The sequence below is a fragment of the Dermacentor albipictus genome, chromosome 6 (genome assembly GCF_038994185.2).
Source record: "Dermacentor albipictus isolate Rhodes 1998 colony chromosome 6, USDA_Dalb.pri_finalv2, whole genome shotgun sequence".
Classification (NCBI taxonomy): domain Eukaryota; kingdom Metazoa; phylum Arthropoda; class Arachnida; order Ixodida; family Ixodidae; genus Dermacentor; species Dermacentor albipictus.
Genome location: NC_091826.1, coordinates 20994255 through 21011953, shown reverse-complemented (window position 1 = coordinate 21011953; position 17699 = coordinate 20994255). Strand labels below are relative to the sequence as shown.

General features: G+C 42.1%; 2 protein-coding genes across 5 annotated transcripts in view; both read left to right on the top strand.

Moving 5' to 3' along the window:
• mon2 (Mon2 homolog, regulator of endosome-to-Golgi trafficking) overlaps positions 1–12462 on the top strand; it is a 265202-nt gene extending 252740 nt beyond the window's left edge. For all 4 annotated transcript variants that reach the window (XM_070540046.1, XM_070540044.1, XM_070540045.1 and 1 more), the window contains exons 28-32: positions 4041–4101; positions 6649–6775; positions 9352–9503; positions 10587–10725; positions 11819–12462. In XM_070540046.1, coding sequence (XP_070396147.1) covers positions 4041–4101; positions 6649–6775; positions 9352–9503; positions 10587–10725; positions 11819–12000 — 661 coding nt within the window. In that variant the 3' untranslated portion in view covers positions 12001–12462. The remainder of the gene's footprint in view (positions 1–4040; positions 4102–6648; positions 6776–9351; positions 9504–10586; positions 10726–11818) is intronic.
• Positions 12463–15677: 3215 nt separating this feature from the next.
• On the top strand, positions 15678–16959 carry LOC135921005 (cingulin-like). Its single transcript, XM_065455288.1, has one exon. The coding sequence runs from the start codon at positions 15772–15774 to the stop codon at positions 16747–16749; it is 978 nt and encodes a 325-aa protein (XP_065311360.1). The 5' UTR covers positions 15678–15771; the 3' UTR covers positions 16750–16959.
• The last annotated feature ends 740 nt before the right edge of the window (positions 16960–17699 follow it).

The window sequence follows — 17699 nt, the reverse complement described above, 5'->3', positions numbered from 1 at the left end:
GTTTCGCTAGTCAGTTTTCATGCAGCATATAATTTAATCAACTTAAAGAAAAGCAACCAGCCTCCAACTTTCATTAGGATACCCTATTGCTTGTTCAGCTAGTCTTTTTATTATGGTAAAGTTGTCACTAGCATTTTCATTTGTGATTGACAACACCTGTAGCCATCAGCATAAGCTTTCTTTTTAATTTTAGTGAATTTGTACTCACAATACGCTAGGCGCAGTATGTCTAGTAAATATTTGATTCTATATCTCCATGAATGAAGAGACATACTGACATGCTTCCTTGAAAACAGCTGGGTCATGTATGTTCTTGCTTCTTTGTGCATTTTCTGTTTTTCTGTTGGCATGCCTGGCTTATTGGCTACAATACATATATACAAAGCTGGGAAGCTGTGCTCTGCTGCAAAAAAAAAAAAAGAAAGATGAGTATGTGTCTTTTGACATTTTTTTCCTTTGCACTCTAAAAAAGCTGCTGCATTTAATCTTGTCTTTCTTGTGTGTGTTGTGTTTTATGGCGCAAAATCTTTCCAGTATGCAAGAACACCAACTAGCCCAGCAGTTAACTCTTCTAAAATGCATTTAATACCTTAGCAAATATCATCCCTCTGAACAGCCATGCTTTAAAAAAAAAAATGTGCTTTTAGCCTACAGCATGCTGCATTTAAGAATGTTTGAAAACAGAGTTGGAAAGTTAGTGGCATGATGCCTGTTTTGACAGAAATCACAACAGAAACGAAGCTAACTGATCTCTTTTTAGTATTTCATTTTCCAGCAAACGCACTCGCATGACACTACACTATGCACTTGTGATGAACATTACATCGCTTCATATTTAGGCACCACTGTAGTCATTGGTTTTGGCTCTCTAGGATAGCACTACTTGCTTCCAGCAACGTAAGCGTTGTCATTTTGTTTCTGAAAGATATTTAATCACGAACGTGCTTAGCTGACCTCTTACTCTGGGTGCAGCGTGCGCATAATTGTCTTGGAAATGTCAAAGTCTCCCCAGCTTGAACTGTGCTGCTGCCGTCATTCATGACCAATGAATGCATGACAAACAACATAACGTGCTTTCTGTGTGACTTCTTTTGATGTTGTCTTTTTTGTAACTGCCTTGCAATGACGTTATCATAGCATGCGAAGTTCACATGTGCTGCATTCTGGTTCGACAAGATGTGGAAGCAGGCATTTCAACGAACGTTTAAGGAGTTGGAGCCCTTTCGGCTACTTTCCACGGCTAACAACAGGTTCGCTGACCCATTGTCACCTTATGACGTGCGACTCGTGACGTTTTCGTGGGGAGAGGAACCGCAAGGACAATGAAATATCATCACCTCCTCTGCATGTGGTGTTGGTTGCACAGTCTTGTGAGACTTTCAGATAAAGCTGTTGAAGGCAAGAGCACTGTAGTGACTTCTGGTGTCCTGGGCTCCACGGTTAATGGCCGGGCAGAGTGAACAGGGCTGATAGAAAGGCGACCCTGTATTGAGTCAAGATTGTCATGTGACAGCCGATGTGCTCCCGGGGACACTTGTGCCGACTTTTGCATGACTGTGGCATTGTCATATGGAGTTTGCTTGATAACGCAGGCAGTGGTGACACCTGGCGATTAGGTTTGAAATCTTGAGAGCAATGGATAGGAGAGGTTGTTGGCTCAGTAAAACCTCAGATGGGTTCATTGCTTGTTTATAGGCCGTGTGTAGTGAGTTGCTTCAGTGTGATTGAAACTTGCAGCAGGGCTGCCTTTGTTGCCACTGAATGATTGAAATTACTTGCTTAATAAGCACACAAATGTCATTGTTAATCGCATTCTTTAACGATGGCGTTTGCAACTTAAATATCGTTCTATGGGATTGCACTTGTAATGCACTTGTAATTTCATTTTTACACTTAGTCAAGCCTCCTTTATTATTACTTATTATTTTTTTGCTATATCTGCTGTGGATCAGTGACTTGCTTAAATTTCTCTGCCATAACTTTTTCTGAGGGCATTGTCATAAAGCGTCAAATAATTTTGCGTGTGCACAAAATTTTGAATTTTTACAGGCCAGACAACTTCCAGGGTTGCAACTAACTATAATTTGAGAGAAGCATAAAAAAGCTTGATGTGTTCACTGAATGTACAATCGTTGTCATTTTCTTACCACTGAACTGGTTTTGTTTGTGCTCTTTGCATTTCAACTAATATGCCAAAGGCTCATTGTTCATCAAAGAAAAATATTGATTCAGGTCCACAAGACCAGATAAATATTTTTTAATGGAGTGCAAAGTTTTGAAGTGCCACCTTTTAACGCTGGCTTTTCAGCAAATGATATGATAGAGGAAAAGATCGATTATTTACATAGGGCTCTTTATCAACATAGTTATATTGTCAGTAAGACTACTGTAGAAATGACCTTGTCAACTTGATTTCTAAACAGAGATGCAAGTCGGTGTATTATTACAGCAAGTAGTTCAAAGATCTTGCCATACCAACTATCTCAGATTCAGACCTTATGGCTTTCAGTCACATTTCAACATAAAGTATGTTGAGTTCAACAAATACTCAATACAAGTGCAACATAATTTATATGACAACTTTTTCTAGGGAAGAATCTAAGAATGTTGAATTTAAAAAGCAAGCTTCAAACATCTGAAACAGTAAAACCTGCCAATATCATAATGGATGTGATGTACTTGTCTATTCTAATTTGTTTTTATATTTATGAAAGCTTGCTTGCGCTTGTGTGAAGAGCCACATGCAGAAATCATCTGTGCGTGAACATCACAGAATCAAAGAAACAGGCTGAGCTAATCCAAAACATATAACAGCTTATGGGTAGTCCAAAGCTGGTGGTACGGTATCCTTTCTAAGAGATCATCGTCGCTAAACATTTGTACATAAGTGTACATACAGTGTACAGTGTACGTAAGCATGCTCAGTTCTGTTTCAGTTTGTAAGGGTGTATGTTTATTCAAGTATTAATACTAGATGTAGCAGGATAGACATTACTCTGATGTGTGAAAAGCCGTGTCATATATCATGATATAAGTGAGCTTCCTTGGCATTTATAAAAGGCTGCTGACATAACTAGTTGATTGGGGAGTGATTAAATTGGTTACAAATATATGGAGACTAGCTGTAGTAGTGTTGTGCTCTCTTCAGATCACATTAGGCTTGGTGCTCGAGATGAAACAAAAGCTGGTCGTAATACAGTCAAACGTTACAATGACTGCCTTTACTGTGAATAGACCTGTATATCATAGCACACAGCTAGGCTTGGCCAACTTTCTATCTTGTGCATGTATTGTGACCACTACTATGATAAAATTTGCAAAGAATTTACCTGTCTAACAAAATGATCTGCACTCCCTGTTAACAGTTTCATTTCTTTAAAACTAAGTTGCACCGAAATGCTGGCATAGACTCTTTGTCGTGTTTGTTGTAACCTTGTATTGGCAACATGCTAGTCCACTCGGACCGCAGATTTCTTCCAGAACTTGCTGCAAAATGGCAAAAAAGCGACGCAATCTTAGAAGAATAACAATTCCCTCGTGACAGACATCCTCTCTGCCACACAGAATGATCCCAGCACTTAGACCTAGTTGATGTGATTTTCCTGCCCCTTACCTGCATTGCGACGTTGTAGCCATTAGACAAAGGCATAATACAATCTAATAAGGTTCATTGTCGTTTCAGAATTGTGCATCAGTTTCTAAACATCTCAGCATGGTTAGAATAAAGTTTCATTTGTTACAGCGCCCATATTTTGGCTTATTTAGCGCTCTAAGGTGCACATACTGTATAACAAAGGTTGCTCTGGGTCCCACTCGCATCGTCATAAGGTCATCTGGACTGTATATGACGATGGAAGCAATCATATCTGTTGTATTCGAGCATTTTACATTTAATGCTGTTGCAATAGCTAGTTGGACAGCTAAGTAAATTTTAAGGTCAAAGGAAAGCTGTAATCTTTTCTGTTTTAGTGAAGCATGAAATTGTAGTTTGAGGGTAGCAGTTTAACAACTACATCTCTTTACTTGTTCAAATGATGCAGCAATCCACCACCAACCCAGAGCCTGGAGGACCAGCAGTGTGATGAAATGTTGGACTGCAAGGTTTGTCCTATGATTATTGCAGTAATCTAAATGTGTTTGTGAATGTTTAGAATATAATATACCGTCTGAAACGCTACTTCGCTAGTGTACATCATCTGTGTTATGTGACAATGCTTTCTTGTTTGTCCACTATGCATGCCATGTTCTTTAACTGTCATCTCTTGAGCTTCAGTCGGTAGTTCTGCTGCTGTTTTCACTGACACCCGTCACAGCTGTGCAGTAGCTGCAGTGGTACTCGGACACCGAAATGCACATCATTCAAATCTCAACCATTTACTGTTTCTGTAGCTGCTCTACGGCTTCCATGCATTTGCATGAGAACATTGTCCATGTCACTGAACTGCATGAGTCACCTCAGCAGCTAAGGTGAACACAGCACTGTGTCTGAGAATCAAGCCTGTGCTAAGGACTGAAGGTGATAATTCGTATGCTGCAAAAAATATATATATAAATTCTTGCCCAGCCACTTCACTGCCCAGGCCTTGTGTGCGTGTAAATGTGACGGATGAGGTCATACCTCAGGCACTGCAGCTACGTTCCAGAAGTTATAATGCCAGTGCCCTCCGAATGCACCTTCACATCTTCTCGAGCCGTCTGCATGCAGAAAATACATTCCCCAATTGTTTTTGCAGCATGTGCACTTGACTGAATAGCACTGTACTATGTGATTAAACGAAAGAGAATTTAATGCGAGACTTTAAGAAAAGCAATGGAACGTAACCTATAGATGATTATGGTACTGACGTCACATGCAGGCACTAATTTACATTGAGATACACATACTCAGACACATTCTCAGACAAGTGCTGCGTAGAGGAGGTGGCGAAATCACGTGTAGGTCAACTCCTACTTAGTCACCACGAATGTTGAGTTGAAGTGTCGCTTTCTTCATTTTATGCTCCATACATGAAATTTTTATATATGAAATTTACTGTCTTGTGCTTCCAGTTTTTCTTCTCACTCTCTTGCCATCTCTTATGCTCATTGGCTGTTTTTTTTGTATTTGTTACTGTATTACAGACACATGTTTAGCAGGTATTCCTTGGGTACACGAATTTTCACAAATCACCTCGTTCAGGTGGCACAATCTTGCCACTTGCAGTTCAGTTTCTTTATTGCCGTCGTTATTTTGTGAAGGGGCAGATAGTACTTCCTTGACAAATCACAGTGTGCAGTCAGCTTAGTACAGATGCACTCATTAATCTTATATATAATTGCATTAACGCAATTAAGTATAGAAAAGGTGGAAGCACCCTTGACTCCCAATTCAGTGTGAATTGCTTTGATGGCTGCGCTCTCACAGTTGTTGATCGCCAATAAATGCTAACTCAAGCTTTCGATTCCGCTCAATTCACCTGAATAGCAAATTGTAGCATCCCACAAAGTATAATGTCTCGCAAAATGTATGCAAGGTGCTGAACACTATTGTAGAGCTCTTTGATATCCTGCGTGTGTTTTCAGTATAAGTAGCAGTGATGCTGATCTGATGCTGCAGAGTGCCATAAGGCAAGGACGAGAGAGACAAATGGTGCAGTAGTTGCTCTTTAACGGCTGATCATATGTAGAGAATACTACCACATGCATATACTACATTTATTTCTGATAGAGCTTAGAGACAGCATAATTAAGCCTTTATGGTGGCAGGCATTCGAAAATTTATCAATGTTACATAAACATGGAAAACAAAGAAAGTAAGAGGAAAAGCACTAGATTTGTTTCAGAAAAAGAAACTCAGAAAATGGGAGTGCACTTAAAAGGCACACATTCATTATGACAAAAGTTGGCATTGAGATGCATAGTATGAAGTTTTAGTTGTTTTAAGTTGACCCCTGAACCCTTTAATAACGTAATGGTGGCACCGTCTGTCATGGATGATGAACACTGCGTCTTCGGTAAAAACAAAAAACAAAATAAGCCATTTTAATACAGTTCTTTTGTAGGGTAAGAGGTGGAGCTGTGAAGGGATTAACATTAGGTAATAGTGCTCAAAGTAAGCAAAATTAAACATTTTGCACATGAAAGACACAGAGCTATGCCAGCCACATTGAGCTGCATAAAATATGAGAGCTAGAGTTAGCCCTTTACATGATGAATGATTGTGCAGAGTTTTAAATGAAGACTCATGGTTCTGATATCTACATCTTACCTGGAGCTATGCCATATTGAACATAGAACTCAGTACGGAATCCTCCTTAAACCTGAGTACCTCAGGTTTAAGAAAAAGTGTACTTGGATTTGAATTAAAGTGGTTGTGTTTCATTCGTCAGCAGTGGACGAACAAAGGAAGCTGCAGCCTGGAGCCTGCGTTTTGATGAGGAGGACTTGTTTTTGCCAGAACTTGACTTGTCTTGACTAGGCTAAGCCGTGGCAGATACAGTTCTTGTCAAAACATTGGCTTCTAGCTGAGACTTCCCTCTTTCACCCACTGTTTATCAATTCAAGTTTCCATTTTTCTGTGATCTCTCCATCGTGTTGATTCAATGATACCAAATTGTCCAGCATCTGCAAACAACTTGCTGTGACTTCAGTCGTGTGTTCCTGTTTTAGGTAGTACAGCTTATACGAGAGATCATCTTACCCCATTCAAGCCACGTGCCGAAAGATTTTGTGCTCAAGATTGTTGCCCTCCTGAACAAGGGTTCTATTCACTCAGCAACAAGTAGTACACCTGTTGGTATGTGCTTTTCACGAATCACTGCAGTGTCTGCGATCATTTGCAATGACTTGTGCATTTGTTTTGTTTGCTTGTTTAGCCTGTGGCCTTCTCGGGGATAACACGGGAGGCAATCAATATATACTGAAACCTTAGTTTACCGAAGCTTGATATCTTTCTTTCTTAATTTTTATTTCGACAAAATGCTGTCGATTCCCCAACACATATTTGCAGGGCCTAAAGCATTCGAAACCTAAAAGCAGCAAAGTGAACTCAAAAGCTTTGCTTGGTTTGACTTCTGGGGGGAAGTATGGCTAAAGAAACATACAGGGAACATGCCGCTTTCTATATACAAAACTGCTTAAAAGCGTCAGCTCTACCAGACAATGCCAGTTGCTCTGTCACAACCAAGTTAAAACCGTGTTGTCTTCTCAGTGTGGCCTAAAGCTGCAATTCTTTAGTATGACAAAGCCCTCGCAGGCAAGAATTACCATATAAATTGTATATAGGTCGATTCAGTATATAGCTCGACCCTTACCTTGAAGTCAAAAAAAGAAGCAGAAAAAAAAGTTCGTCAAGAAAGTCGTCGAAACTCATTTATTTTCACAACGGTGCTGCAGCTTTACAGTGAGTTAACTGTACTGTCACCGATAGCGAGCACAACCGAAGCTCCCACGCAAAATTCGTCAGTGCGTCCTCAAGCAGTAGATGCTTGATGCATGATGCCCATGAAATGGCATTTTACATCTCTTGCACACCGATAGTGTTCCTTTGTGTGCCCGCCAATATTGTATACTCGTTTTTTAGAAACGTCAAACTGGTGCAGAGTGGCCACGTTGTCATTTCACTTGATGAAATCTGCTACTTTAGTCTGGAATGTCGCTGAAAATTGTCTCCTGCATGCTGCTTCACATCACTCTCCAGACAAAAAAGAAATCACACACGAGGTTCATCTAAAAACTACACGCAAAAAGACACAGCAGCAAGAAAGAAGGAAATTCCAGCAATCGGATTTATATATGGATATGGCTTTTGCTATGCATTCGCCAGCATGCATGCCGTATGTTGCCAGACGACGTGCAGTCTGTTTGAAACTAGTATATAAGATGAAGGGTGACTTTAGCCTGCATTTTTCAAGAAAATATCTCGACTTATATCTGCTTTATGCGGTACATCTTTCATTGCGCTTGAATAAAATTGTTATTCACATGAGTGTGTGAATAGTTTTTGATATAACAAGGTTTTTAGGTTAACGAAATAACTCTCATGTCCTATCGACTTAATTGAATCAAGGTTTAACTGTACACTGAGCATCGTGTCATTCAGGGGACAGATATGCCATGTGTTTCTGCAACGACTGTTGTTAAAAATGCAAGTTTGACAACTGGGACAGCAATGCATTTCACTGCAGATTATGACTGCTCATTTTTTGAAACTGGTATAGCACACTGAAAAGCAAGAGGTTATGCTTTGAGTATTGGCTGACTTCAATTCTGTAATTACAACATGCCCCATAAAGACGTTAATTTACTTATTGCTAGCGAATATTATGTACACCACATGGCCCTCTGTTTCGATTATCATTGCCCTGTACACTTGGTACTCAAACTTGTTATATAATGCTCTACAGTAATAAACACTGAAAAAATGCAAACCAATAAGTTTTGTTTACAATATGAAGCAATACATTTCAGTTCAGCACTTTAAACAACAGTCACAGATTCATTCTCGGGTGGAAAAGCTGGAAACACTCGGGCACGGGGATTGCAGCACTGCACTTTCCAAACTCTTGTCTACTGTTGCTTTTTCATTTTTGCACTGCAAACTTCGAACTGTCATGGTACGGCAACATGTGACGTGAGAAACGCACCCACTCCGGTGCTTCAAGGTGTGCACACAAACATTCTGCAACTGTCAACTAAAAATGTGAAACTCAAACCACCACCAAATGGACACCTAACGCCATCGATGGACCACAATTATAAACTTTCCCTGTGTTTATTGGCTGTCCTGCCATCTACAAATAGCTTTCTGAACCAACAATATCGCCTACCCGGCAAATTGCTGGCTTTGGCATTATGGTCCCCTTTCTTATGCCAGGCTGTTTCCCGGCTTTGGCAGTCTATAGGTTAAAATTAAAAAGTTAATTGTAAAGCTTTGTCGGGTAATTTATAATCATATTGGTGCTCATCGTGCACATTCTGATGTCTGCCACTGTTGGGAAGCGTAACCAGTAAAAATACATTTATATTTATATTGCAATACTTATGCAAAAATTTTACTTATGCACACCTCGCGGTAGATTCCAGTGTAATGGGTGGCGGTCACGTAGGTTCAAGAAGGGCCACCATCAAAAAGTAAAACAATGAAGACGGTAACATCAGCAGCTAATTTTGTCCTAACTTATGCAGCATTGTATATATATATATGTATATATGGCCTGGTCCCTACTATGATTCTGTGATGCAGCTTTATGTTGGTCACGTTTTGCATGAGTTTCGTTTTTTGTGTGCACTATTCATGGCATGTATTCTGTAATTGCAGATTGCTGTGACAGTCCTTCAAGGTGAACCCTTTGCCTATTGTCATGTTTCCAGATACGGAGTCTACACGCAAGCTGCGTGAAGAGTTCGCCAAAGCGTGCTTTGAGACACTGCTGCAGTTCTCTTTTCTTGGCGGCATCGTGTTGCCAGAGGGCGGCGTTGTCAACCGCCTGGCTGTTACTTCACTCCTCCATCGGTTCCAGGAGGTGAGGGTTTTTTTTTTTTTTTTTTTGCCGATACCGTTTTACTGAATTACAAAACAAATGCTACCAGCAGCCCCCTCATCATAATGTTCACCGTAGTGTTCCACTATTGTATATGTTGCTCAGTATAGTATTCCACTGTTCCATAGTATTCCAAGGCGAATAGTGGTCACTGTGTTCAACACCATTCACAGTAGTGTCCCCGTGAAGTTGGAGCCTTGCTATGATGAACTGTAGGGAAATAACGAAATAATAGATGTTATGAACAAAGCAAAATTCACCGTCAAATCCGAATGCGAATGCATGGGCTTGTTGCCTTGTTCCACCAACAAATGGTAATTGACTCCGGTGAGGCATGCAAGAGCTTTCGAAATTATTCAGAGTTTGAATGACAGGATTTTATTAGCAATTTGTGAGGGGAAGTGAGAGTGTTTACCAGAGGGATCAATTCAGTGCTATGATATACTTGTTAGTAGTGTAACAGAGATAAGAGAAACACTGAGTAGGTACACATGCACAGAAAAAAAAAAGAAGAATGCGCATCGTATTACAAATATGTATGCCATAATCATTCCATTATGCACATTATACAATAAGAACTGTCAGGAACCAGGTTGATAAAATATGTGACATTAATATGAAGGTTTTGTTAGGACAAGTGGGTGTCTAATTCTTTTTCAAAGGCTATGACATAGCAAATGGTAATGCCATTTGTGCTAACGATGTTGTTAACTGTGGTGCCTTTGAGACTTAATAATGGTCACATTGACGTGAACATTGGATTAAGTGATGTTGTGTTAATAGTAGCGTACCAGGCACATAAAACAAAACATGCAGTTGGCCACGAAAGTTTAAGAGAAACAAGATTTATGACAAAGCCTGGGCAAGTAGCCTCGATTTCGAAGTTTCAGTGTAGTTGCCCTTGTGATCCATCAAGCACGAAGAATGGCATGCTTCAACCAAGCAGAAATTCGCATTTATTGTAGAATCCGTGTCCCGTAAACTTTTGCGGCCAATTGTACATGGCAGTTGGGTTGCCTGTGGTGATGTTTTGTGTTGCACAGGACAATGTTTTCCGCATTTCAGGTTATCTGCCATTATGTGGAAGACGAGCAGCTAAGTGGCAAATGCCCTCTGCCACGGCATCGCATGGCCGAGATATCCTTTGTTCTCAAAGCCGTGGCAACCCTCACCGCCTCGCTCAAGAAGGCACCGCCAAATAATGGTAGGGCACCCTGTTAATTGCAAACATGCGTGCGGTAACTTCATTTGTACAGCATAGTTGCTTGACGCTGTTGCTGCTGCCAGCATGCCTAAGCACTTTGGTTCTTCAGAGCCTAGAGGGTATTAAGGTGTTGAGCTCTATTACTTGGCACATAGCTTACTCTGGTGGCTAAGCAAGGTTCTGTTCTATTGCAGCATGATAACACTTGCAGTGGCTTCGTTACGTTATCAAACAGTTACTCCTTTTTTACCTGTGTGGCCTCAGTTAATAAGTAATGGGTAGTCAATTTAGTCTTAGGAGTACTCGTTGCTGGTCTAGTTGGTGAAACATATACACTCATTTTTCTGCAGTTCTCTGTGTATAAGTGTTAATTTGTGCATCTTTCTAACAGATCAATTGCACCTAATTGCACCTGGTTGATTTCCCTTGAATAAAGGTTTTCTGCATTGAGCTTCCAGAATCTGGTAGTACATATAACCTGTTCGCAGATACAACAGGCACGTTGTACACAATTTGAAGCTGGAATGGAGGCATTAAAGCTTGTTCTATTTGTGCCAATGCTACGTTGATACGCTTTAATCTAGTTAGAAGTCAGGTGCTGCATTCTTGATTTATCACGTTGGAGGATTTTATTATTTTTGTGTGATGTATCGTTCCGCACAACGACTCAACGAATGGAGTGTCCGTTCTGTGGTTTTGCCATTGAGGATCTCCTCGAAATGCTTGACCGAAAGCATGGCCTTAATATGTGTCAGTTTGTCGTTGCATCTCATCTGCAGTTCTTGGATCATTCTAGCATTTCCTGCACTTTGATCTCTTATATCTGTAGGGCGCGCAACACCATCGCGCTACTCGGCACTGGTAAATTTTGTAACTGCAGTAAATTTATCACATATGCCACTTCAGCTGCACAACATGAAAAGGAACTTCTGTCAACCCAACCTAACCTAGCCCTAGCCCCTCAATATCACTCCTTAATGTGACCTTAATGTAACAAGCTCAACCTCTTTACTACCCACGATTTGATCAGTAATTGCATGTTCACGTTCCATATATATGTATGCTTTTTTTTTTTCATTATCCTGTACTGCAGTTGAATGGAGTGTCTGGGAACAACTGATTGCCCTGTATCCCCATCTCGTGAGCTGTAGCACGTCGACATCAGCCCAAGTTTGCCGATCGCTGCGAGAAGCTCTCCACGAGTATGCCGATCTTCTGGCACCGCCCCGGTCACCACCGCCTCAAAGAAATGGGGGTCGACCAGCCGCCACTTAGCCTCTCACAAAACTTTTTTTCAAAGAACCACCCTTTCCGCCATCGCAGTGTGACAACATCCGAGTCTGAACGTTCGCGATCCAGATTCCTGAAGTGTGAACACGTTGTTTAGATGTATTACCTGATGTTGGTCAACATTCTGGGATCTCCCATTGCTTTACAAATTGTGGCTACGGCTTTTGCGTGATCAGTTTTGCACTTATGCTAGAGGTGACAGGACCGCCGGTTGTTTTCTCCCTGGCCCTGGTGTTGTCAAGTGCGAGCATGCCCTGTGTTTTTCAGGATCATGGTCATTGTCTTACACAGTTCAGTAACTGTAACAGAAGTCATGTATGCCATAGCGCAGTTGTGTTTACGATTTGCTACTGAAAGGTATGCTGCTCATGGCAGGGATGCCAGAGGCTTACTGTTTCTCTTGCAGCATTGGAAAATAACAAAAAGGGACACAGCCCTTGACTTTCCTTTTTTTTTTTCTTCTTGCATGAACTACAAGTCTATTAAACCTATTAAACTGAAACATTAAGTACGCAAGCTTGCCGTAGGTAGGCTCAGGGGTGCTGTACTATTAACCGACCTGAGTAATTAATTCGAGTCACATTGTCTTAATTAGTGTTTCACTATATTTAATTTTGGGCATAATAGCAGTAGGTTATGCCGTCTCTTACTTACGACGACAAATTTTTCATGTTCAGTGAGGACACATGCTTGCATAATGTGTTAAGAATAGCAGTATAACATGTGGACATGTCACCCTAAATTATAAGAAAGATATTCGTTTACATTACCACGAAAAGACACGAAAGCAAAACGCAGGTGGCGATGCCCCCTTGAAGTTCCCACACCAACTTGCCGTGACGTCATAAATTTTGATGATATCTGTTCGGGCCTGGTTAGTTTTTTATCGTTATAGATGGACTACATTGTACTCTAAATGTGCCAAAGACTGGACTTGGCAAGTTTTGAGAACCTTTACTAAGCTGCAACGAGCCAAACTTGAAAAAAATAAGTCGAACGTTGATGTAACGAACACTGCTATAACGAATTGTCGGATATAACGAAGTAAAAACAAATTGTCTTGCCGCTTTACAGTATAACAGATATATGTTTGTAACAAATATCATATATAACGAACCTACTTTGTGTCAGATGCGATTTCGTTATCATGAGGTTCGACTACATTAAAATTCACGTCTCGCTGATGTACCAGCACTGGATTTTTAGCGCAATATTCTTAAAATCGGAACTTCAACTTTCACTTTCTTGTTTTTTAATCAACATATTACTGCGAAACTAATGAAAATGGTCCTGAAAAAATGTCAGTATAGGATGATTTACTGTTTATTTTAAGTGTCCTTTTAAGATTCTTGTGCAAGGACTATTAAAAGTAGACCTCTTGGAAATGTTGTTAGCTTGAAATACAAGGGAGACAATACATGGGATTAATACTTTTCTCACATTTTGTGTAACTTCAGATCTCGCGCGATTGAGTTGTGAGTGGCTGCAGCATTTCGCAACAAGGGTCAGCCTGCTTCTGTGTTCGCCCTGCACCATTTTCATTTTGATTGCATTCAGCAAACTGTAAGTGGAACGTTCAGGCCATTGTTTGGAATTCTACAGATTTTTATCACTGCGCGTAATGTTGCTGTGAATAATTTTGTCCTTGTTGAGCTCCGCAGTGGCATGAGGCACTAGAGTGCTGTTTGGGTGCAACAGTTGTGTAGCCCACAGGGCTTTCCAAAAGAGCATCGCTTTTATGTTATCGCTGGAAGGTGTGTCACTAGCTTTTTCCACGACATCTACCGTAGGGAGTGAACTATTTCAGTGCACCAACTTTCATAAAGCCCGCGGATGTTTATGTAGGTCGCAGACGGTGGCAAACTACAGTAGAAGCTCTCCGACATGTTTTTCACAATACCGTGGGAATAGAACAAAGCTGGTAAATGTATCCGTGTGCTGTTGGCATGACAAGTGCTAGGTTTGAATGTTGTTTCAGTAAGAAATGTATTAAGTGTGAGCCCTGCTATGTTTGTTGTGAAGGGGAAGTCTTCCAATTCTTCTAGCAAAGCTTTTTTTTCTAGTAGCAGACCGCTGCAAACAGAATTTCAAATATGTAACGTGGTACTTACGGTACATTTGACTGGACGTTTTCAAGTGCTCTATGACGCCCTAGCAGCACAATTTAAGTTCGACTGATTGAAATTGAGCGCTCGGAAGACATTCTCCTGGTTCGTTAAGAGCACTTGGAGTTGCTCTCACCTTCAAGCTGAGAGTGCAATCAAGTTCCGGCTGAATTCCGATCATGACTCCTCCGATTGTTCTGCAGACAGCTGAATGTTCCGATCAAGCAAGCTTTCTTTGGCTCCAATGGAGAAAGGAGCGTGCATTGTTGCAAACTGAGACAGGGCACAGTAGGAACCAGTCGAATATGCCATAATTCTTTCCTGCAACTTATTGACTTCTGATGTTCAGACTTATTTGGTGCTGTCTTAGTTGTTTTGTTAGATATATAAATTGTTCACTGCTATGGTGATTTTGTTTGCTGGATTATTGCCTTGCCACTATAAACCAGTGCCACATATGAACCATCGCTACTATACAACTGTTGAGACAAGGACAGAAAAGTCAGCACCACTGCCTGGCTGGTCGTCTGCAAAGGCTAAGACTAACCGAGACGTGAAACGAGCTTGTTGTCAGCTGCAAGCTGGACGTCCAAAGCATTTTCATTCTTAGCCTCTCTATATAAAGTAAAGCATTAGTTAATCTTGTCACACTACCACCTAAGAAATGGTAAGGAGCATTACAGTCTTGCTGAGCAGAACTGTTTATTGTTAGAACTTTGCCTCAGCATGTGCTTTAAACGATTTGTATAAGTACACTTTTATATAGACAGGTTGCTTGTTTGTAAGTAAACAGGTATAGTGCAAGCAAAATGCACAGACAGGTATGTTGACACTTCTGCTTTCTGTACACAGCCCTGAACAAGAACCTTTGCCTTTTAAACATTGAACATTTGGTAACGTGTATTAACCTAATTGCCTTCAGCAAAAATTCATGCCACTTGATTATGTATTTGCGTTTTTGCTCGCACGGGATGCGACAGCAGCACTGCCTCATCTTCATGACATCACAGTCCACAGCTTGTGTCTGTAGAAAAGACGCTTTGTGTGATATTGCCTTTCTTTTTCATTTTTTAACTGCATGCTGGAAGCTTGCAAAATACGTAAATGCTGTTTTCGTTTCTCATACAGCAGTTTCTCGCTTGCATATATGGCTGGATTGGGAGCCTGGTGCTTTATTCGAAAATATGATGTGGCTGTTTGTGGCAGACCCTACTTCGATTGTTGATAGCTGCAGCTTCCACTAAAGCTGAGCTGCCACTGATATTCATCTAGAACAAATGTGTTTGCAGTTGGCTGTGCTTTCTTTCAATTGAGCCTGCCATTCACGCTTAAAGCAATCGACTTGTTGCTGCAACCTCGAGGTCGCAGTTTTCATGTAAATAAACGAAACCGGATACACGTTTCCGAAAATGTATTTAGTCTGAAATCTGTAAAAATATATATATATCTATATAATAAAAGTTATATGCATTTAACGTCCCTGTATTTTCGTTTCCTTCCTTTGGCTTCTCGCGCGGCTTCCCCCCATAGCAGACGATGTTCCGTAGCAGACGGCACGTTAGCTGCTGCGCCGCGTTTCCGACGTAAAAACGTGCTTTCGGGTCACCTTGTGACACAGGAAGCGAGAAATGTAGCGTAAGTGCATACGCGGATGCAGACGTTGCAATTAAGCGATCGAAATCTTGATTGCGCGTTGAAGCGCGACGTCATCACTGCAGTTGTGGTCATCGCAGTTGCGTCGTCGACGACATTCGGAGCAATGAACAGCAGCAACTCGGGGGCGGATTTCGACCCCGTTGCCGCTGAAATCGCCATCGTGAGGGCCCTCGATGAGCTTTGCGCTCGCCGCTCGAACGTGGCGCTGCACCGCGCTCGCATCGACGAACTCCGGCAGGATATAGCACACCTGCATGAGCGCATAGACGCCGAGAAGCATCGACTTCGCGTCACGGAGCAGCGAATGTCCGAACGTCGCACAGAGCTCGGGCGAGACGCCGAGCGACGTCGCAGACCGATGGCTGCAGAAAAAGAGGCGCTAGCGCAATGCGTCGCTCGCGCCGAATCCAAGCTCTTTGCCGTTACCGGTCGGGCTAGAAGCCTGGAAACGGAAAAGCTGACGCTGGAAGGGAAAGTGAAGGACCTGCTCGACGAAGCGCGTCACCTGGAGGATGTCCTTCGTGAACGCGGCGGTCAGTTAGATGACATAAGCCGGGCGTCCCGTCCTGTGCTCGAAGAGTTTGGAAAGCTCGTTGCTCGACAGGACGCCATGCAGTCGTCACTGCTCGACGCGCTTGGACGTCGCGTCGCGTTGGAAAGGGAGCGACGCGAGCTCGCTAAACAAGAATCGAGGCTCGCATCCGAAGGCGCATCATTGAAGAAGGAATTGGAACTGGCGACGTCATCGTCCGCTGGCGAAGTTGAAGACGTAGGCGACGGCACGGAAGCTGGCCACGTTCAGAGTCCTGCGCCAGACCGATGGTACACGAGTTTCATAGAGAAGCTCGAAGGCGACGCGGCATCTTGCCAACGCGACCTGGAATCGCTGAGGCGTGCCATCAACTGCAGCACTTCCACCGATGATGTTGCGGTGCAAACAACGCCGAATGTTCCCGACGCATCGTTCCTGTAACGCAACAGGTGCTTTTATTGTTTCGTTTTCAGAGCACATAGGTTGGCCACGATCTCTATAACGGAGGCCGTGAGGCTGGCTGAATAAAGATGCCCATTATTCCTGGCTTATATATAATCTTTACTCGAGCCTTGCTTCTTAGCTACACTTGCGTTAAACGGGATCTATATGTATATGAGCTGATGTATTAGTGTTGGCGGAATTCCTGTGACAATAAAGTATTATTATTATATACCCTATAAACCTGTCAACGTTATCTTTTTTATCTCGAGCACCTTCTTGTTAACATTTTGTAATTTCTTAGAATATGAAGTTTTGCCCCTGAAATGAAATGGCCCTGGTTCTACTTCGCGAACCAGGGCCAATTGTCACTATATTCTCTCGAGAACTTGTGCCCTTCTTACGCTTCTGCCAAAGGAGACAACCTAGCAAAGGTATGTGCGTTCTTTAATGGCGTCGCTGCAACGTAGATGTGTAATGTGGTGAAGCATACACAACATTGCGGTGAAGGGAACAGAGAATTCGCGCAAGCACTTAGGATACTACGTGTCGTTATTTGGCACTTGAGGCAGCACCGTAATTTCTCGTGTGTAACCCGCACCAAGAATTCGAAATTTTTAACTGTAAAGGCGAGGTGCGGATTATAGGCGAATTTCGCCTTGAGGAGTGACTTCACGGCCGTGCTGCGCGCACTGCAGCAAAGCCACATTATGAGGCGAAAGCCTCACTGCAGTGAAGTCACTCCCCAAGGCGAATTTCCCATATTATACACACAGGTTATTACGGTGCTCGCACTTGTTCGCCATTTCGGGCGACCCTGCCGATTCTGACTAATCTATCGGCTACTCTATACCGCCTCACATTAGTGTGCATACTTAAGTTGTTTTTTGTCAACTCCTCTAACTGGCGCCCACGCCTTGTAATCGAATACCGTCGCGGCATATTGGTAG

Coding starts and splice junctions, on each gene's coding strand:
- LOC135921005 (XM_065455288.1), top strand. CDS start 15,772: ATGCAGACGTTGCAATTAAGCGATCGAAATCTTGATTGCGCGTTGAAG.